At 35.8% G+C, this 23,829-nt stretch overlaps 1 protein-coding gene across 1 annotated transcript in view; it reads right to left on the minus strand.

Moving 5' to 3' along the window:
• Nucleotides 1-23,829, minus strand: part of arhgef17 (Rho guanine nucleotide exchange factor (GEF) 17) — a 72,452-nt gene that overhangs the window by 9,248 nt on the left and 39,375 nt on the right. The window contains exons 3-13 of the mRNA XM_026287040.1: nt 11,840-11,917; nt 9,528-9,710; nt 6,178-6,294; nt 5,573-5,665; nt 4,445-4,621; nt 3,831-3,881; nt 3,642-3,751; nt 3,242-3,327; nt 2,756-2,874; nt 2,277-2,484; nt 1,201-1,462 (exon numbers count right to left, since the gene is read on the minus strand). Coding sequence (XP_026142825.1) covers nt 1,201-1,462; nt 2,277-2,484; nt 2,756-2,874; nt 3,242-3,327; nt 3,642-3,751; nt 3,831-3,881; nt 4,445-4,621; nt 5,573-5,665; nt 6,178-6,294; nt 9,528-9,710; nt 11,840-11,917 — 1,484 coding nt within the window. The remainder of the gene's footprint in view (nt 1-1,200; nt 1,463-2,276; nt 2,485-2,755; nt 2,875-3,241; nt 3,328-3,641; nt 3,752-3,830; nt 3,882-4,444; nt 4,622-5,572; nt 5,666-6,177; nt 6,295-9,527; nt 9,711-11,839; nt 11,918-23,829) is intronic.

Genomic DNA, 23,829 nt, shown 5'->3' on the forward strand with positions numbered 1-23,829 from the left:
ACTATTTCAAAAGATTCAAACATTCAATGATGCTCCAGAAGGAAACAAGATGCATTAAGAGCTGGGGGGTGAAAACTTTTGGAATTTGAAGTTCAAGGTAAATTGTACTTAATTTGTGTACCGGGAAACATACAAGTATCTTCTGCTGCTTACGAAGGGCAAAACTAAATGAAAAAAAAATTATATTTCAACAAAATAAAACAAATTTGGCCATCTCCATCGTGTTCAAAAGTTTTCACCCCCCAGCTCTTAATGCATCTTGTTTCCTTCTGGAGCATCAGTGATTGTTTGAATCTTTTTAAATAGTTGTGTTTGAGTCCCTCAAATGTCCTCAGTCTGAAAAGATGCATCTCAAAATCATACAGTCACTGCTGGAAAGGGTTCAAATATGCAAAGATGCTGGAAAACTGAAGAATCTGCAGGACCTTAAAGATTTTTCTGAAGAACGCTGCTCAGTTTAACTGTTCAGAACAAACAAGGGACTCATGCACAACCATCACAAAACAGAAAGACAGTCGAGGATCATCAGGTGACCACACACAGTACTAAGAACCAAGGGTTTCCAAACTTTTGAGTGGGGTTATTTTAATAATTTCATCATTTTTTTTGTCTTATGGACTAAATGTTAATATCTTTTATGTACAATATCTTACTCAGGACAGTACTAAATAAAATATAACATGCATTTAATATGATCTCTCTTATTTTTTGAAAATTACTCATATTTTCACAGATTCTGCAAGGGGTGCCCAAACTTTCGAGCCCCACTGTATATATATAAAGTGCTGTCAAATGATTAATCGTGATTAATTGCATCAGAAATTAAAGTTTTTGCTCACGTGTGTGTGTGTATTGTTTCTTTATTATATATTGAAATGGATATACATATATATTTATATTTAATATATTAATAAAAAAAAATTCTTAAATATATACATGCAAGTGTTTGTATTGATACATACATAATAAATATACACTATGCCCACATTATGCAAGGAAAAACTTTTATTTTGTATGCGATTAATCACGATTCATCGTTTGACAGCACTTACAGTATATACTATATACACACACACACACACATACACACACACACATAAACCTGACCAATAACTACGATAAATTAGCACTATTAGAACAGCTGATTTATTATTGGTCTTAAACAGGAGAGTTGTTAAGCGGGTGTGTTTAGGGTCTCACCTGTTCTTCAGGCCCGGCACGGCTGCGATGCAGATGATGCGAGCGGAGCAGACGGCGATGCAGGCCTCCACCGTGGGCTCGTCCCGGATGTTCAGCAGACACACCTGACCCACGTAGCCATCGCTGTTACACACCCACACCTCATACGTGTTCTCTGGACAGCTGTGACTGGGGGAGGCGCAGGAGAACTGCATCCCGCTGCGCGTCTTCATGATGGGAATGGCCTTCAGGAACTCAGGGTCCCACTGGTCTTTGTTCATGGCTGGACAAAAGATGGGAAACAGCGTGCTTTTGAGGAAAACCTAGGGATTGTCATCAATATACTGCCTATTTGTCTTTTCTATGAACACTCATCCCATATTTGTTGGACTAACATGAGGATTTATTAACCTTCTCAAGAATGTAGGCTCTATTTCTTAGGTGTTATAAAGAATATTGTGCAGTTTGGCATTTGCATTGAATTTATACTAAAAGTTCTGTTTTTCTTTAATATATGCTGTATTTATTGGATTTCCAGACTCTTTGGGCTATGCATAAATGTGACCCTGGAGCACAAAAGCAGTCTTAAGTGTCTGGTATATTTGTAGCAATAGCCAACAATACATTGTATGTGTCAAAATTATAGATTGTTTTGCACCCTCAGATTCCAGATTTTCAAATAGTTGTATCTCGGCCAAATATTGTCCTATTATTTATTATTATTATGCCACTTATGACAAGTTCCGTGGTCCAAGGTCACATATATATATTGCTATCTTTCCATGAAGAGCCTAACAAATGCTATATACATATATATTCACAAAGAATTTATATAGTATGGACATTTTTTTTTTATAAAAAAAAAAAAGAAGAATTTATATATATATATTTATTTATATTTATTTTATGTATATTATTATATATTTTTTACATATATTAAATACAATAAATAATACTAAGTCAATGCTGGAATCTGAACAAAAAAGTCAACACAAAGTGTGTAAGAGAAAATAGTAATTTCTCTGGAGGGAAGTACTGATTTGATGTGACTTGCTCTCAGATCGCTGTACATTATTAAAACAGCTCTGATGATTTACCGAGCTTCTTCTTGGCCTCCTCGAAGGCCTGCTCAAAGTTACTGCGGGTGTCAGGGCTGCTGAACTCAAAGATGAAGGTGGTCTCGGCTGAAGTGCTGGTCAGCTCTAGTTTAGTGGGCAGTAACGTCATGCTGAAGGCCAGAGACTGTTTATCTGCCAGCTCCCGGTGAACCGACGCCATCAGATCCTTTATCACATCGTCTAGACTCTAACACACACACACACACACTTAAGAATATTACATCTATTCCAAGAAAGAGGCAAATAAAGTCTGGCATAAGCTCAACAGTCAAAAAACTAACAAAAAAAAACATTAGATCATTTCTCGTTAAAGTTGATAAGTCTGTCTATTTTTGTATCTTTAATACGCACAAATATGGTTGCATTTTTTTTTTTTGCATGCACCAATGTTTGTGAAAGTGAAGCTGATGCAAGTATTCCTCACTAAAGGTAAACACAGTTCAGGAAACTAGACCGACCTGATGAGGGAAACTGAGGGTTTCTGACAGTTTGCTTATTTGGCCCAGCGTGCTGAGATCTTCATCCAGACGGCCGATGGTTTTCTGGATGTTTTCTCTGTTAGTGGCTTGATTAGAACCTGTGATGAAGAAACCATATCGGGTCAGTAAAAGACCATCAAAGTTCAATTAAGTGTTATGGAATAGAACATAAAAGGGGTTAATAAATAAATAAATAAATAATGCATACATTCAAACAGTTAAATAAATAAAAAAATAATAAAAACTTGAATAAATACCAGAAAATAACAACATAAAATTAAATAAATAATACATAAAACAAATGAATCCATTTAAATAATTCATAATAATTAGAATTAACATTATATCAATTAAAATAAATAAAATGGGTACTAAATACTACTGCTAATTTAGGTATTATATATTAAAAAAACATGGCAAAGATGTAAAACATGTCATACTGATTGTGTGAGATAATAGCAGTACCTTTAACCACCTCGATGTCTTCTAAGGGCAGTTTCCACAGGAACTTATATTTACTGGAGGTGTCAATGACACTAGCAGCCGAGTATCTGGAAGAGAAGCAGAGAGATTTTTCCCAGCATGAGTTGATGTGGGTTAACAATTAATGAATCTACAGTGCTTTGTCCTTCTGTAACCAGATGCATTTCCTTATAAGTATCGATGTGCTGGAAATCACTTAAGATGAAAGCGCATGCTAAATATGATTATTTATGTGGTGTTTCCAAGACAGTCCACTAGAGTGCAGTGTTATTCAGAAATGAAATGCATTTCTTTTGTCCATCAGAAGAGAAGAGCTCAGGGACTCTGGGGTTTGTTTTCCCAGGCCCTCCTCACATCTCTGCACTATTAAAAGACAACTCACAGACTCATGGAGCTCCGGCGCAGAGATCCAGACTTCCTCTTCAGCGTGGTGCAGATGAGCAGATCGCTGAACAGAAACAGAGAGCGGTCCTTCTTACCACCCACCGTTTTCTACAGAGAAGGACAGAGGTTCAGGAAGCTCATACGTTTGCGCAAAGTGATCTGATTTCTTGAGTTTATTTGTGCTCACCGCTTCAACCACCATCTCTTGTCTCAGAAACTTCCTCTGTGGATTCAGGATCTGACAGGAAAAAGAAAAACATTATTAGATATAGCCGAGGGGAAACTAGCTTACACACTACTGTAGCATGTTTGTGTGGAATCAGCGTGAAAACAAAACTGTAAATGCATTAAAAAAAACAAGATTATTTTCAGTTGACATATTGAAATTTTAATTTTTTTTATTTTTAGCAAATGTTTAACAAATTGTGATTTTTTTCACAAAACAAGACTTGATATCTTATGGCAAGGCATGTTATTTAAATAGAACTTTTCATTTATGATGATTAAAGGCATTTTTTTAAATAATAAAAGATGCATAAGAAAAAAAAAAAATGTTGTTTAAATATTTAATTTACTCAACATGAAACAGATTTCACAATAAAAACTGTTAATTCACTGCAAAGATTATTTTCTTACTTAACCAGTACAAATATCTAAACATAAGATGTTAAATATTCAGTCTTGTTTTCAAAAAAAAAAAAAAAAAAAAAACCCTTACATTTTTTTTAAAGATTTAATTTACATATTAGAACCAATAATAAAAAAAAAAGTGTCTTAAGAAATCTCAGAGTGCTCTCTCACATGCTCCACGCCCTCGATGTGCGCCTCGATCTCCTGCATGACGCGCGTCTCTTTCTCCAGCTCCTCCGCCGTGCGCCGGCCCTTGTTGATCCTCTCAGCCAATCTCTTGATGTTCTTCTGGGCGTCCAGCAGAAACAGGTAGTCAGGATGATCTTCAGGAGTGTGCTTCAGAAGATCCTGATCCATACAAACAGTGTGTCATTGAAAAACTAAACTACCAGAGTTACAGGCAGTCCCTAAAAAGACACTTCTAAACTGGATCTGTTCAGTCCTAGAGATTCAAGGGATGTATATTATAGCAGAATCACAATTCATCTTAAACATTAACAAACCAGACAATGAGTAAATATGAAGCATTTTAGCTAGTTGCTAAATGGTGGTCACATACTAAACATACAGGGGTTGACTGATTTAGGAAAAGTACGTAAAATTGCATTTTTCTGATAAAAACTGAGAATGTGATGTTTTGTGTGTGTGTGTGTGTTTTAAACAGCTCCAGGTTTGTTGTACTTTAACCATTGTTTTTAATCGGCCAGTACTCTAACAGTAGTATAATAATAATAATAAAATATAACAATAATAAATAATAAATATATTAATAACTACTACTATTACTCTTATTATTAAATAAATTTATATATATATATTTATTTATTTTTATTTTTTTTTGCGAGCTTGTTTTTTTTGTTTTTTTTTACAATAAAACAGTAACATTACAATACTAAAATGTATTTCCTAATTTCAAACATTAAATCTTTCAGTTTTTATTTAGGGGCAAATCTGCCAAAGTTAGGTTTATGAATGTTTCTCATTACAAATGTGTTGAAATGGATGGCACGTGTTTTATTCCAAAATGAACATTAAGAGATTGAAATGATGTGTTTTCATAAGCTACAAAGAAAAGGCTGTGAATTTACACAGTTACAATCACGCTGTGCATGTTTAAATAAAATGCAGTCTTTGCAATTAGGTAATTCTAAGTCATATTGCAACTTCGATTGTACTTCAATGAATCATTCAGCCCTGCCTGATGTGTTCCAAACCAGCCCAAATACATGACAAGACATGTAATCAATAAAAAAACTAACAGACACAAAAATGCAAAACTAATAAGGAGGTTAGTGTCACCTTAACCAGCAGCTCGTATCGTGGGATCCGCTGCACGGGCTTTATCATCAGATCACCCAGAGCTTGTTTCTCTTTATTCTCACGCATGCTTTGCTGAAGAGGAAAGAGAGAGAATAAGAGAGAAAGAGTGAGATGCAAACAAAACAAAACAAAACAAAACAGTTAACGAAGACAACTGCACTTTATCATTTACAGTTCATCCAACCAAGCTTTACTAGATAACTTAGTTTTAGTTCAGTTTGAGGAGGGACCACTAGAGGGAAGCAACCCTCGAAACTGTCAAACATGTTATGATTCAGCTGAGAACACATGAAAGCATAAACATGCATATGAAATCAGTAAGGAAATTATGTGTGTGCATATATAAATGAGAAATGTTTCTTTGGCAATGAACTAAAATAGGTTCAATAGTCTATTACTAAAACTAAGACTGAAAAAAAAATTAAAACAAAACATAAGACGATAAATGCTATTTGAAAACATTAATAAATAGTGCAAATAATACTAAAATAACCAGTTAAACCTCACGTGTGTCACCATCTCTGGCAATATATCATGTCCTAGAGGGGATAATTGTAGTGTAAAAGTATGAAGGCGTAATGTACCTCTAGAAACTTCAGGAAAGCAGGCTTGGCCTCCTTGGCGATTCTCACGGCATCTTTGGCATTCATGAAGTTGTCGATGTACGCTGAATAAATATTGGCGAGGATCTCTTTGGAAAACTGTGAGGAGAAAGCAGAGACATTATCAGCACTGAACAGAACAGCTGTGCACCTTTACTACAAACTCTTCTCATCCCTAGCCTGAAAATCACTGATGGAAACCTGTTCAAGAGCAATAATGTCTTTAAACAATTCTGAACCAGCACTCAGGTTTCCTCATGTCTACTATTTAGTTGCACATGAATGTAATATAACAAACATAATTAAATAATTTGATCAAATAATGGGAATGACCCGATTTGTTTCTGGTTATCTTGACTTCAGCATGTGACTTGGATTGCATGTTATTTAATAAAAGTAATAAAATAAGATAATGCCCCTTTCTTGTAACTTGTACTGTACAGATGCATCTCACAGATTTCAAATGGGAAAAATACAAATGAGACAAATGTCTCCTAGAGCCATTACAGAAACAGAAACATTACAAAACAGCAATGAAAAATACAGTAAGTTACACTCGAATTACAACATCAGTGTAGACATGAGCATCAGAGACGGATCCACTGAGACTCCTGTTCAATCTCACAGGGTTCAGTGCAAGCCTCAAGCGACAAAGATCCTCAGAGAAACTCCTAGAGCTAACTACCTGAGAGTTAGTCAGAGCCTATAAAAATCCTGCATTTGATGTGTGCACATGAATGTGACAGGAACGACTAAACAACACTGAACTAGCAGAGGGGCAGACAGAATAAAACCCCACACAGAGACACTGCATCCCAATCAGCATGCTTACACAGCACACTAGAAGTGATGCGAAATACATAGACTAGAGCTCCACAGTTCGGTCTTGGTGAGAGTTTAAAATATTTTTGAAAGATGTGTTTTATACTGACCAAGGCTGCATGTATTTAATTAAAAACAGTAAAAATTATTTAAATTTTTTTAAAAATATTATTGCAATTAAATTTATATCGTAATATATTTATTTCTGTGCCGAAAAGCTGAATTTCCAGCATCATTCTTCCAGTCTTCAGTGTCACACGATCTTCAGAAATCATTCTAATATGAATTACTGCTCAAGAGACATTTCTGATTATGATCATATTGAATACAGTTCTGCTGCTTCATATTTTTGCGGAAACCATGCTGCATTTTATTTTTCGGGATTCTTTCATGAAAAGAAAGTTATTAAAACGCTGGAAAGTTATAACAAAAAAAAAATTAACATTCTAAAATGTTTTAACATCATCTTTTGTAACATTAAATGTCCCTTCTGATCAAATTAATATATCTTTGGTGAAGAAAAATATTAATATAATTTGTAAAAACTTCTTTGAATGGTAGAGATGATACTTAAGATAAGACGAGGAGCTAGCAGCAGGAGATATTGTGTGTGTGTGTACAGTGTGTGTGTGTGTGTGTGTGTGTGTACAGTGTGTGTGTGTGTGTGTGTGTATACAGTGTGTACTTGTGAAAGACAGAACGGCACCAGCATCACGACAGCACAGACCCTAACAATGTAAGTCCAGTGGGGTGAGACAGTGTGGCGTCCATGTGGGCTAATAAGCCTTGAGGACGGAAAACAAACACCTGCTACACATCTGTCAGTACTGTCTGAGAGCCTAGCGCTCATGCACTAGCGGAGCGGATCTCCTGTGGGTGGCCAATCACAGAGGATGAATGACATCATCAGGAGACGTGCTGTTAACGTGAAAATAGACTATTGAAATATCTCTCGATTACAGCTAATCTGAACAATTTGTTCCTAAGCTATTTCTGAACCAGGTCTTAAAGGCTGTAGAATTATTATGACATTTAAAGTGCCCTTATTCTGGGTTATGAAAGATTCCCAAACAACAGGTCGAGATGCATGCAAGGTCAAAAATCACTTTCATTGTCTTATAATATGCATTTATTTTTACCTTACTTGCTCAACGACTCCCAAACGATTAGTTGAACGATTAGTTTTTTCTAAACCCATCCTTTAAGTGATGCTAACCTGCGGTGATTGGTCCGATTGGTCACATTATGATGTCATCATGTCTGTAATGCCTGATAAAGCAGGGTTTGTGAGCACAGTGCTGCTTCTATTCAGAAATAACTTATACACAGTGCACTTTTCATTCACTTAGAGTTGTTTTAAAGAGTGCATGAAAAGTCATTATCAAAAATCCATAATAGGGGCACTTTAAGGCAATAAAAAAATAAACACTTCTCATATGCACTTCACTGGTGATAGGAAAGAACACACTTTTGAGGATTTACTGTAGTAAAACTGTAAGCCAGTATTGGGACTTACGATTTACATATGATGGTTCCTGAATTATTACCTAATAGTTTTAATATTTTTTTTTACTTTGAGGTTTATACAATTAAAAAATGCTTCATCTTTGAGGTTCTTGAGATTTTTCGATATATCAATTGAGAACCATCACAACTTCTCTTAAAGTTGCACTTAAAAATCCACTAGAAATAGTACAACATCCAACATTAGTTTAGGCCTTAATTCTGTGTTTTCTTGGTTTCCATTTTAATGGTTAAATTAAATCTGAATGATCAAAATTCATTACACTTTAACAATTCACATATTACACATTTTCTTAAGAGAACCCTATGAAATGTTTTATTTGTTTAGAAAAAGTGTGTCATATGTCTTAATTTTTCTGGATTCAGTGTTTCGTGAATTAATACAAATTTATCATCAAAAAAGATGCTGATCAAATAAACAATAATTCAAAACCTTAGTTTAAAAAATGCAATCAAATGAAATTGCATTTTATTTTATTTTTTGTAATAATTGCAATTTTTTTTTTTTTGGCCGACAGAGGTTTACAGTTTAACCTAAAGCATGGATAAAAAAAAATTGTATGAAATTTCTGAAAAATGTTTTAAGAAATGGTATTATTATTAGTCATTTTACTTTGAGAAATACATATTTAGTATGGAGTAATTTATTTTGTTCATAATTTCTTCAACTTAACCCAAACGTTATTTTTAACACTTTTGAAGTTCTGTATGCATCTAATGATAATTGTATCAAATGAAATGGCGAAATGCATGTGAAATTTTCCACATTGCAGAAATCAAAAGGACTTACATTAGCATCCAAATACCAATATACTTTAATATTCAATATATTGAGTATACTAAGGTTACATACTAAAGACAGCATGCAAATCAGGACACAGCATAAGTGCTCCTCATCCAGATTGTGGCTTAAAGTTGACCTGCTGTATTTTCAAGATTTGGGATGCTATTACCAAACAGGATTCAAACAGTGTTTAGGATCTCACCGACTGGATGAGCACATGTCCGATAGTCTGCTTGTCGTGCCACTGGTTGACACAGTCCCGCACCTGCTCCAGGAACTGCTCGTGATGCTCCAGGATCTCAGGGATCTGGTAGAACATCTCGTCCACCAGAGACGGGTCACAGAGAGGGGAGTTTTCCGGGTGCTTGAGGGGCTTCATGTAGCCCTGAGAAGAGAACAACAACAGAAAGAGACGGAGGTGAGCTGAAACTGGAATAACTGTTACTTTTATAGTAATAAATAAATCAATCAATATTTTCATTGCTGCTGTAATTCCAATGCTGTCTAGGTAAGACACATTTAACACTGGTGCATGCTTGCCATATTAGACCAAGAATTGAATATGCAAAAATAAATATAAATAAATATGCATGCAAAAATGAAAGAATATGCATTATTAAATGACAGAATGTAAGTGTGTGTGTTTTTGTGTTTGCATGTGGTGGTGGTGGACTGGGGCAGAGTTTGATTAAAAGGAACTGCCTGACTCCTCTTGAGATGTAAACTGTGTCACATCAAATGTGTCTTCACCATCACAAAACAGAGACTTTTTAAAACCAAAGACAATGAAAAATGTAATTTGCAACCCATTTGAAATTAGAAAAAATTACATATTAATGGGTAAGAGGACATTAAACAAGAAAAAAACATATGCATACATTTTTGTTTGCATTCAGCGCACATTTTCTTTCTTTTATTTTTTTCCTGGTGCTTCAGGGGCTTCATATGCAACTGTCATTTGCATCCCATTTTATTTCCATTAAATGAAGTGACATTAACAGGACAATAAAAAATAATGCACGTCCTGATTTTGCTAGATGTGTTCCTGGGTCAACATATTTTGTTGAGCCTGGAACAACATTTTACTCCAAAAATATATTCTTGACCATATCCCTACACCTAAACCTAACCTTAACCATGAGTAATCCCTAAAATCAGAGGAAATGATAAATGAATGACACTGATGTACAAGCACCAAACAGTGATTTTAAGCATAAACTTCACAAAATCTATAAACTGGTTCTTCAAATCTGATTGGTTAATCACAATGTTGTCCCGGGAACATGTCTCACTTGGTAAAATCAGGTTCTGCAAAAAATAATAATACTTCTAGAACGTTTGTACTTTGTGGTTCTAATGTTTTATCTGTTTGAACGTTTAAATGCTTTACTTTGCTTACAATGCTTACAATAAAAGAGTTGTATTTTTATTTTATTCTTTCCCATCCTTTATAAATCATAAAAAATAGAAATAATAATAATAAAAAAGAAAGTCTGCACTATTACATCAAAGAATTATTACCTAAAAGGAATTATCCTCAATAATACCAGAAATCTGTATTAATAAATTATTAATTATTAGTCTAATTTGAGCTCAGACATCCCTTACAATAAAGAACTGTGATCTTACCATGATAAAGCCATGTATAAGATCATGTTATTTTCACATATGGTATTCACATGATGGTATAAACCATGTTTTTGCCATAGTACAAGTCCAAAAGCCGATATAACACACACACACACACACACACACACACACACACATCTATCCAGCGTTGTTCTAGCGCTCTCGTCTGTCATCTATCCGTCCACATCCACACCTCGGAGCCGATTAACCAGTGCTTGTCTCTCTCACTGTTGGCTCAGGTGCGCCTGCTGCACGCTTTACAAGTAATGATGCTGACTGGAACACAATCGTTTTCCTCAGAGATAACCGCTTCCTTCAACACGGAGCGAGAGCACAAACCACGCTGAGAATTGCTCAGTAATGGGGCACTTGAGAGCTGCGCCGGGCGATCGAGCTCCAACACTGCTGTGCGCCGCCGCTCGCTCACCTTGTTGCCATGGCAACCGCTGCACCAGCGGGAACAGGTTGTTATGAGTCAGGAGCGATTGGAAAAGATGATGATTTGGTGCTCTCTCTTTTGCTTATTAAACTCAGCATGCGGTTTCCGCTCTCGCTCTTACAGTAACATCAGGCTTCTGTTGTCCTGTTCTATATTCAACGTAAACTGAGTGCAAATGATTTATGGGTATTAAACTTCATATTCATGGGTTGTTTCTTAAGCACAAATTACATATGTTTAATAATACAGTGCTTTTTTCATTTATGCCATTATGTTTAATAATTGATGGCAAGTGTATGTATTTGCTGTCCCGATAAGAGAGATGCAATTACATAACCTTCATTTGCAGATATAAAATCAGTTTGTAGTCAATATTCTTAGCTTTACTTAAGTTAAGTCTTTAGTATTCATTTAGACGTGTACATGACTGCATTTGTGTTTTATACCTGAATGAGCGTGCGCAGAGACTCAACGTATGATTGTTCAGTGTCCAGCAGAGTCATGATCACATGTCTTCTCATATCCTGAAGAGAGAAATATAGCAATACGATAAATGCATTAAAAGAGCAAATTAAGATAAATGCATACAAATTTTAAATAAAATGAAATGCAAAATTGTTTACATTCAGATAAACATGTAAATAAAAACATTCTTTTAAATAAATGTATAAAATAAACAATTAAATTGAAATACATTGGTACATTTTAAAAGGAATAAACATTAAGATAAAGCATAAAAAAATAGCATGAAGACAAAATAAAAAAATAATTAAATAAATAGTTCAAACAATTCTAAAGACTCAATAATACACACAAAACTGCAATACCTTTGTAAAAATTAACAATGGCAGCCAAAGTTTTGACCAAAATACTGTAGTAAGTGTACAGTTATCAGAAGTTTTCAAACGTCTAAAGTCTCAAAATCTTGCAGCAGTGTTTGTTCTCCAGACATGAAGGTTTCCTTGAATTATGTCTGTCATTGATGAGAGCTGAGCTGTTACTTTACTAAATGATCATATGCACTGTTTTCACCAACTGAACCATAAAGCATATGTAAAAAAAATCCCACAGACACATATTAAAAGATTGCACCTAGCAACCACAGTCAGAACATCTTATTAACCTCTTAAAAACATGACAGTTTTCTCCATTTCTACCTAAAGGAATACCACTGATTATGATTTCAAAGCAGTCAAGAACAGTAATTTGTTTGCTACAGTAACAGAAGCACATACACACAGTTTATAACGAAGCTCTAATCAAAATAAGAGTTTCCTGTTTACTGGTTTGTGTTAGAGACCGAGCCAAATATGTGTATGCTTCCGTCTACGAGAAGATAACCTTCTCTAAGCGCTGTGATTCAGCCCCGAGCGACACCACACGAAACACATCAGACTGAGAAGAGCTGATAATGACCAGGATGTGCTGCTCTTTCATGCTGGAGAACGTGAAGCAGCATCTCCTCTGAAATGCCCCGCTCAAACACACCGTGTGACACGGATGGAAACTGAACAGGAAGTGCCGCCCGAAGTCACGTCTACCATGAACATTATTCTGCATCACAATGCTGAACTTTACTTTTTAGACTGGTTCCTGGAAACAAACTCGGTGTGTTTACAGACACACACACACACACACGGCTTCACAAGAGTTTATTTCTGAAAGAACGTCAGTAGCATCCCACACAAAGATCACCATTACAAAATCAGCCCCAAATATGGTTTAAAGTCAGCTCAGAGAGGTCAAGTTTGGGGTAATGATATTTTTCTTCCAAGAAATTAACTGTTATTCAGCCTGGACGCATGAGATTTATTAAAAGTGACAGTAAAGACATTTATAATATTACAAAAGATTCCTATTTTGAATCGATGCTATTCTTTTCATGATGTTTTCGAAAAAATATTGTGCTGCATAACCGTTTTCAATATTGTAGAAAAAAAAAAAAATCGAAGAAATCAGCAGATCAGAATGATTTCTAAATATCACGTGACACTGAAGAGTCGTGATGCTTTGATCAAATAAATAAATTTCATTTGGAAATATATTCACAAAGTTCAAAGTATATTCAGTTTTACATTAATGACACACTGTTTTCCTAAACGCATGTAAGTTTTACTATAGTCATACACCAACACTTTAGATTATATATAGACTTGATTATCTCATTTTGTGCAGTGTACTATCATGACAGTGCAGAATAAGAAATAGGTAACAAACAAAAATGGAAAGAATGAAAGCAAGAAAGGAAGCAGCTGACGTGTGTCATGTGTGCTTGTATCTCTCAGCCTGATGTTCATGTCATTGAGTCCAATGAACCTGAAACCTGAAACAGACCTGCTGACCCGCTGCGAGTCGCTCGAAACCGACTCATTCTGAACCAGTTTAAAGTGGTTTCCCAGCAGGCCGCTGCAGAATCTTGTTACTTTTCACCCGGGACAAATCAAACGCAGGACGAGCCGAGCTGTATATGCTGCGAGGAATTTTAAGAGATTACTGAGTCTTTGCCTGAACCTGCTGCTTCATATAAACTGGTCATAAAAACACATTTAAACTGCTTTTAGAGCGAAACGCTCTCTGGAGTCTCATCAGGGGGCCAGAAATGTGCCCAGCAGCTCCAACAGCATGTGTGGCAGCCGCAGAACACGTCCCCAAAGAGCTGGGGGTGTTTCTGAAATCAAACACACGCCACCTGGCATTCAGTCACAGGTATGCGCAGTGGATTTGGAAACTTTGGTCTATTAAAACTATTATGGAGACGCGTTAAACAGAATATAAACATGCATTCCAATATGAACAAAACATTTAAATTCCTGCATATGGCTGATGCTTTTATCTAAAACAATTTGCATTGCATTCACACTATACATTATATTTTCATGCAATGAATGGGAGACGAAACCATGACCTTGGTGTGCATTACTGTTCAAAAACTAAACCTAAATTGTTATGGAAATGACAGCGTGAAACAAAATAAGTGAAATAAAAAAAATTTAATAAAATAAAATAATAATATATATAAAAAGTGAATTTGTAATTTGCAAAAGTATTTTGTGTGTAATTTCAGCATCCTCACATAAAAAAAATAGAGTTGAAATGATACAATTAAATGGGATAAAATAAAATATAATCAAAAATAATATAATTAAAATAATAATATAAATAAATGCGTGAATTGGTGATTGCAAAAACATTTAGTGTGCAATATCAGCATCACATTTAATAACACAAATCTAAAACTAGTGATTGTTAAAAAATGTAAATTAAATAGAATTGTTTAATTGAAATAAAAATCACACTGAAACTGAAAGACAAAATACCAAAATAATACGCAGTAAAGTTATAGTGAAAACTATAACAACGCATTTTCTCAATAAACCGACAAACCTGAAAATCATAACAAAAATCTTATCTCAGCACAACTCCTTGCATTTCAACAGTAGCTTGATCTCATAAACACATATACAGAATCTTATGTGTATCTTTTAATGCCTCTAATAATCATAATATGATTAGATTGGTCACAACAGTCACACACACACACACACGGTTCAGGTCTGAGAGTCAAAGCACAGCGTCATAACTGCATGAATCTAATTCATTTAAACATCATCAAAAGCCATGAACATTCCTTCGGTGTTGCTTACATAATGTCAAAAGGTGCCTTGTGCAACCATCCCATAGCTGTTCCCTTGATGCATTATGGGGCAATATCATAATGAAATCATATTATGAATTCAGGAACCTCCAAATGCTTTTCTTAGAAAGACGAGGTCACACAGAGACCCAGAGGAGGAGCAGGAGAACATGAAGCTCTGGGGAGAAATAAGTCAATGTGCTGGACATGTTGTGCTGCATGAACACTAGACGGAGGAGAAAACACACAAACAACGGCACATTTCTAGAGCTGAGAAAAAAAGAGCTGCTTTTGTTTCTACTTTTATATCCCAGAGGTTGATTTCAAGACTGCTTCGTCCATGAAGGGCACATTTACTTTCACATTTTGCTAAAATCCATATGCCTTTAATGCATCGATAGACCTTCAAATCCATCATAAAATGTCCATCCTTTATTTATTTAATTTTTTTAAAACTAAGACACTCAGTCTAGTGTGAAATGATCAGAAACCACTTCATCATTGTCATCTTCACTACAGAATGCAATCAAAATACAATTAAACAAAATATGCAAACTAAAACATTTAGTGAATACTTTAACAAAAATAAAACAATGTAATAAAATTAAACCTAATAAAATAATTGAAAACTGATGATGACAGAATAATGATTCATATTACTTCTCAACCTTAACAAAACACTTGCACTCACATCAGCAAACAGATACACACACAAAAGAAGAGTTTCCTGTTTACTAGCTTGAGATGGCTCACCACACCAAACATGTCAATGGCAGTAACATGTCTCAAAATACAATGATGACTAACCCGCTACACCAGAATTGACTTGGGGCATTTTGATTTATACATCATAGTCGGATTAGACAAAGTATTTCATATGACCTATGCCAGAAATGTTGTATAGATCTGAAAACATCCATATTTGGTTTAAATAGTCATGATTTGCACTCAGCAGGTAATGAGGTCACAGTGCAAACCACTGCCTGAGGTTCTGGCTGAAGCGTTTGACTGGGTTTTATTAGAAAAGTGATGCAAGAGTGTGTTTAAGTTATGAGAAGATCTCATTTCCATCTAAAGCATGAGGTACCAGCCAAATGCAGTATGTGTGTCATCCACTATGAATAAAAAAAACACACATACATACACTAGAGTGTGTTTACAGCACTGAATAAAGCAGGTGGAATCTGCAATTTGATCCGCCGTCATCTCCGGTCAAATCAACCTCCCTTTGATCTGATCAGAAACGGTCACCGGTCACTAATCACAACGAGAACATTCTGCACGGCCAATCACGGAAGAGAGGTGGAGGACGTTCAAGCGTTACATGGGAATTCGTCTGCTGGACGCCGTTCAAACAGGTGCTGCAGATACAGGTGGTGTGATGATCGCATATGGGAGGCAATCATATGTTGCATCTGCTTAATGACTACTAATCTGCATTAAGATGTAAAAAGCTGGTTACATTTTTTTGCAACCTCAGAATTTATCACAGTGACAAAAAAGAAAAGAAAAAAAAGACAACAAATAAAATTAATCTATGAAAAAAAAACATTAAATACTCAAAAATAACTGATTCAAATAAAATACAAAATATTGCATTCCAATAAAATACTTTCCAAGCTGAACTCAAAGAATTATATATATATATATATATATATATATATATATATATATATATATATATATATATATATATATATATATTTCAAAGAGTCATAATTACTAAAAAAATAAATATTAATATATAGATATAGATATATGAATATATATATACACACACACACTAATATTTGTAAAATCTTCTATATTATATTACAATATAGTAGTTATTTCGATTGAACTTAAATTAATTCAATTAATGACATCATGCAGATATATATATATATATATATTTGGTCTTGAACATCTCTTACAGAAATGCAGGAGAGAACAAACGGAGCGATTTGAAAATGTGAGCATCTAGTTGCCTAGCACCAGACATCAGTCCGTCTCCCTGATCTCCACTGTCGTCATTCCCAGTGACGAGTGTCCTTAACTACATCACACCGCTTTCAACACTTTCACAGAGCCAGCTCATCCTGCGCTCCTTTCAATCCTTCCCTCGGTTCATCGACTGGCTTTCAGAAGAAATCTACTGTCCTGCAGAGCTCCTTCAATAAGATTATGCAACTATGACGATGACTCTGGCAGAAGCACACAGAGCCGTGCATGTGTCTCTCAGGCTGATGTGGTCTCATCACTTTCCATTTGCAATACTGATCAAAACACCACGGACCAAATCAGCAGCTGACAACAGCAGGCAAGAAAAGAACTACTGTGAGTGAGTTAACAAATAAACTAAGCAAAGAAATTAGATGATCAGATCCAAGTGAAAAACAGAAAATCATTTATTAGAAATAAAATAAAATGAATTCTTTAATAAATGAACAAAACGAAGAATTAAATAAATGCATTAATAAATAGAAAGTCAAGACAACCTTGTTCCTCATTTTAGTTGGCCGTGCTTTGTCCTCAGGCCATGGCTATTTTCTTGATACCAAAACAAAGAAAATCCCATAATTCTTTAACTATACTCATGAGACAGATATACTGGGTTCAATATCTGTCTTTGTTTATCTTAACAAGTGAGGCAAATCTCAACCAATACAAGCAGCATAGACACACACCAATAAAACAAAAGAGACCAAAGATTCACACATCTGTCTGTGCTAACGGATGCCAATGATCCCTCATGTTGTGAAGCATGTGGGGCTTCTAAACCAGACTTTTGTTTTTCCATCTAGCCATAAATAACTTGGTGAAATATCCCCTAAATTGAGGATTTCAGCCATATCTAGAGACCAGAACATCACAGAGAGATGTTTGACCACTGACAACACCCTAGCAACCAGCTAGAAACCACCTAGAGGTCTCTGTATTAAAATTAATATGGATTCAGTGTAAAAGTGAAGCTCATATTCAATATGGTTAAGTTGTTTGAAATAAAAAAAAATGGTGCAGTATTTCTACTGCCATCAGTACCACACGCTCAATGCCAGCTCTGCCCAGGGTCATGGGATCACAGCCACTGTGGAATCCAGCATGAACCAATCATCTCGCATGCACACGCCGGTCAGCGATGGACCTGATTACATGTGCCATATGTGAGGTGTAAGACAGTCTTAAGACAGACGCCCACAGGGTCAGTGGAGACAGGTAAATCCCCTCAGTGTCTGGACATAATCTCAAGACGCTCCTCTCAGCTCCATCCAGCGAGTCGAGTGGGGGGGGGGGTTAACTCACACGCACACACACACACACCCACACAGCAGAAGATGGTGGTCTCTCTGAAGCCGATGGCACTGCCTAATCTCATGATTCAACCAGCCACTGATTTAGACGTTCTAATTCTATTAAGGGTGAGAAGAGAATAACCTGCTGCAAAAGAGACAGACAGAGAGAGAGAGAGAGAGAGAGAGAGAGAGAGAGAGAAAGAGAAAGATCTAATTATCTGCCTATTTACCAATGTCTACCTATCTCTCCCTCTACTAACCCAACTATCTACAGACCAATCTATCTACCATCATCTATTATTCATCTGCCTATCTACCAAGCTGTCTATCTATCCATCAACCAACTATGTATCTATCATCATATTATCTACCAACCTATCTACTGATCTATCTATCTACCAACCTTTCCATCAACTGATTTATCTACCAAACTCTACCATTTTGTCTATCTACCATTCTAACTACCTGTATCTATCCATCTACCATCTTATCTTCCAACCCATCTACAACCTGTCTAACAACCTCTCTATCTACCATTTTATCTATCTACCATCCTATCTCCCAACCTAGCTACCGGTATCTATCCTTTTACCATCTTATCTTCCAGCCTATCTACGACCTGTCTACCAAGCTATCCATCTACCTAACAATCAATCTACCATAGTGTCTATAATAACCTATGTATATATTGACCTATCTACCAAACTATCAAGCTAATATACTGTCTATCTACTAAACTTTCTAGCTGTATCTATCATCCATCCATCCATCTACTGACCGATCCAACCATCCATCCCTCCATCCACTGACCAATCCATTCATTCATCCTTCCAATCATCTATCTATCCATCCATCCATCCAACCATCTACTGACCGATCCATCCATCCATCCATCCACTGACCAATCCATTCATTCATCCTTCCAATCATCTATCTATCCATCCATCCATCCATCCATCCATCCAACCATCTACTGACCGATCCATCCATCCATCCATCCATCCATCCATCCATCCACTGACCAATCCATTCATTCATTCATCCATCCAATCATCTATTCATCCATCCATCCATCCACTGACCAATCCATTATTCATCCTTCAATCATCTATCCATCCATCCATCCAAACATCTACTAACCGATCTATCCATCCATCCATCCATCCATCCACTGACCAATCCATTCATTCATTCATCCATCCAATCATCTATATATCCATCCATCCATCCATCCAAACATCTACTGACCAATCCATTCATCTATCTATCTATCGATCTATTGACCGATCCATCCATCCATCATCCATCCATCCACTGACCAATCCAGTAATCTATCCATCTATCTATTGACCGATACATTCATTAATTCATCCATCCATCCATCCATCCATCCACTGACCGATCCATTAATACATTCATCTATCCATCCCAATACTGACAGTCTTAAAACACAAACTGAAAAAAAAAAGAAAACAGACAAGTAAGAAGTAAACTGTTACATGAAAGACATTGACGATATACTGTATATAATGTATATACTCTCTCGCAATGAAAACAACACAACAAACAAACACAGCAACAGGTTCAGACGACAACAAGCACTGGTGGTCTATGCTGTAAGACTCATACCTCAGCACTGGTCTGAGGGGCGCCCATGCTTCCCCCAACCCCGTTTCCAATGGGCTCGACAGCGATGGTCCTGTCCACCTCTTCACCAACTCCTCCTCCTCCTCTATCATCACTTGTGCTCTCTCCGCTCTCCTGCATCTCTTCCAGGGCGATGGTGAACTGGGCGAGGGTCCGTACCATCTGCAGCATGCGACACGTGTCCCTCGCCCCCCGGGGGACTGCGTATCTGATGGAACCCCCCACCCGACAGCTCAATCACCTCCACCAGGAGAAACACAGCAACAGGCTTGGAGAGAGTCAGACTCCTTCCATGAGGATTAATTTGCAAAAAAACATCTTGGGTTTAAACCCAAGACAGTAAAAATCCAAAGTTGGAGGGGGAATATGTTTAACCCCTATTTAAAACCTCGCACAGTGTTGTTCGCTGGCTTTCTGAAACAGGTAGAGCCAATGAAACAGAGAGAGAGAGAGACGGTAAACAGAGAGACGGCAGGGAGAGATCAGTGTGTAATGAGAGGCAGCAGACGGGCACCAACTGAACACAGCTGAGCTCAGAGCAGCGCTCGCAGACCTGACCAATCCATGACCGATCCCACACTGGCTAATTAGATTGGCTCAGCCTGTTGGGGATGGAAACCCGGAGGTGTGGCTGTGTCTCCAAGGCAACAAGGAGGAAGGGACTTGAATGATTGACAGATAAGATTCTCCATACAGTTTACAGCAGTAAGATAACACTCATAAACTAGAGGAAAGAAAGCATAAAGCTAATTATAATTCATATTGATATACATTTGATGTTAATACCATGTAAGTCAATGATATTACCATGGCAAATGCCCCAAAAACATGGTATCACCAAGGTAAATGCCCAAATAATAGTACTGCATTAGTAAATATCCAAATAAGTAATATTACTTATGGGAAATGTAAAAATGTAAAATGTAATTAGCATGGTAAATGTCCAAAACACATGGCATTATCATGTTAAATGTAAAAAAACAACAACAGTATTACTAAGATAAGTGTCCAAAAAACATGGTATCCCTATGGTTAATGCAAGCGGATAATAAGGTTAATGTAAAAAAAATTATAAAATAAAATAAAATAAAAATTATATATATATATATATATATATATATATATATATATATATATATATATATATTCGCTATTACCATGGTAAATGTAAATAACAAAAAACAAAACAACATCACTATGGTAAATGTACAAAAAACTTTAGTAATAAGGTGCATATACATATATACATATGGTTTACAAAGGCAGATGTCCAAAAACAAATGTCATTACCCTAGTAAATGTCATAAAAACATGGCATTACATGATACTGTAAATGTAAAAGAAACTAAGATAACTAAGATAAATGTCCAAGAAAGATGGTATTAATATGGTAGTGTCCAAAACAAGCATTTCCCTAGCACATTTCCAAAAATGGCATAACCGTGGTAAATGTAAAAACAAGAGAAAAAAAATTGCATTACTATGGAAAAGTACTGTTTTCCGGTTTTACTAAGGTCTGTACTACATTTTAGATGCTTTACACTGTTCTACCATAGGATTTTCAGTAAAACAATGAATGAACAAATGAATGAACAAAATGAACAAGCTGTATAGTTCCCAGACATCAACATTTCTCAACAATTCTCTTTCTAATCAGTACCATATTCTCACTTTCTCTTGTTTTTCCGTTCCTTTCTTTTTCCATTCTTCACATGTGAATCTGTGCTTTATCCCCGCAGGGTTATTTTTAGCCGAGAGGTTTTTCAGTACTTTTTTTGGAAGTGTGGAAGCCATTAGCCGCAAGGGCATTTGTGCTGATGCATTACTGACATAGAGAGAGACGTTTTCTTCCCCCTCAACAGAACCACGACAGAGGACACTTGAACAGAAAGATAACCTCTCCACATCATAAACTGTGAAAGAGCAGAAGCTTTTAAAGTATGTTACAAACCGGTCGCTGACTGATGCTGTCTGCCTTTCAAAACCTATTGAGCCGCCTGCGTAGACTGCATGTATTACATAAATATATCTATTATGCCCAAAAATGCCGTTATGGCATGCAGCTCACTATGTTTTGAAACTTCATGTATGAAAGATCCTCCACCTGACAGTGGCACTAAACAGTGAGGGAGATATAAAGAAACTGAGATATGTCGATGAAAAACGAGATCTGTTATGTATCCTCCACCCAAACGCTAAAAGGTGCTACTGCCAACACATTTTTCTAATCCCTGAAGTGTCTGCTAATTTACATTCAACAAGTCTTACTGGAAGGCTTGTTTTCTTTTTATACTAAAGTCAATCTGTTAGTTTTCCTGCAGGTGTTTGTGTCTGGTCCAGATGTTTGATCCTTTGCCAAATGCTGGTGTTGCAACAGGCCACATTAAGTTATTCTCTCCTGTTCTGTTATTTACATCTGTATCTGAATATTTCTGAAAAGCAGTTTTAATATTGTTAACTCAAACTTAATTAATAAAAAAAAATGCTTATTCTATATTTTTCTATATCAGTCTGACCAAAGATTAACCAAATAAAAGTAAAACAAAAATAAATTAATTATCATTAAAATAAAGCTGAAATATTAGATAAACACAAAAAATATAAATGTTGCACTGTCAACTAACAGAAAATATTACTGAAGTACTGAAACTGAATAAATAAATAAATAAATAAATATATAGAAATATTAACAAAAAAACCCCGAAGTTATTAATTTCTGTTCTTTTTTCATCTGAAAAAGAGCAGTGTTATAATTGTTCATCTAAAAGTATTTAAACCAGTTAAAAAACATTAAAATGTAAAAAAAAAATTGTTTATTGAAATATAGCTGAAAAAAGACAAAAGCGTAAATAAATAAATAAATAAAATAAATCACTAATAAATAAATAAATAAATAACACTGCTGAAAAGAAATAACAGCCCTTAACCTAACTTTTCAAAGCCCTGCGATGGGAGACTAAACATTCACTGTGGTTCCTGGTTAGTTATGAACTTTGACCTCTCTGGCATGACTGCTTTGATTTTCATGGCACCTGTAGCAGCATGACAGATGTGCATCTTCCTCTAATATTTGTCTCTCTGTCTCTGTCAGCAGAGTGAAACAATGTGCTGCGGCCGCTCGATCTGACAGATTACAAGCTGGAAAAGCTCCTTCAGAGAACACAAAACAGTCAGACTACTGACATTTATTTAAGAGAGAGAGAAACATGAGTCAGAAAGAGGGAATAAAACTAAATGAAATGAAAAAGGAAGAGTCATTTTGACCATAAACCCGAAAACATCGAGACCAGATAAATGCAATTCTTCAGCCGTCGCTCTGGAGAAAGCAGCAGGAAAACTTTACACATCCTTGAGGCAGATGTAAAACATGTTCTTCAGTTCAACAGAGAAGGAACGCTCCTCAAACGAACAAGGCCATAATTCTGATGGAAAACGTTCAGTGCTAGAATAAAAATAGAACTTAAAACATAAATGTTGGGATGCACGCCATCAAACCACATAAGGCTTGAGTGATGAATGTGTGCGAGATCGAGCTGCTTAGAATAATTAGCGCTGTTTATCAAGTCTAAGCATCACTCATACAAATTAAAGTATGAAAGTTTGCAATGTTTTATCATATGAAAACACCTACAAAAACCCAATGCTATATATACTACTATTTAAAAGATTTTCATGTTTTTGAAAGTCTCTTTTGGACTCCATTTGATTAAAAATAATAATAATAATAATAATAATTAAAAAATAGCTGTTCATTGCTTTTCCATATGCACCATGTTGCTCCTGACATGAAAATACCTACTGTATTAATGAAAGAAGACAGTAAGGACAGCTTTACTAAATAGCAAGCAATAAATTCAAACACAACTGATAAATGCTGTTAGCA

Source organism: Carassius auratus, chromosome 18, assembly GCF_003368295.1.
Source record: "Carassius auratus strain Wakin chromosome 18, ASM336829v1, whole genome shotgun sequence".
Classification (NCBI taxonomy): Eukaryota; Metazoa; Chordata; class Actinopteri; order Cypriniformes; family Cyprinidae; genus Carassius; species Carassius auratus.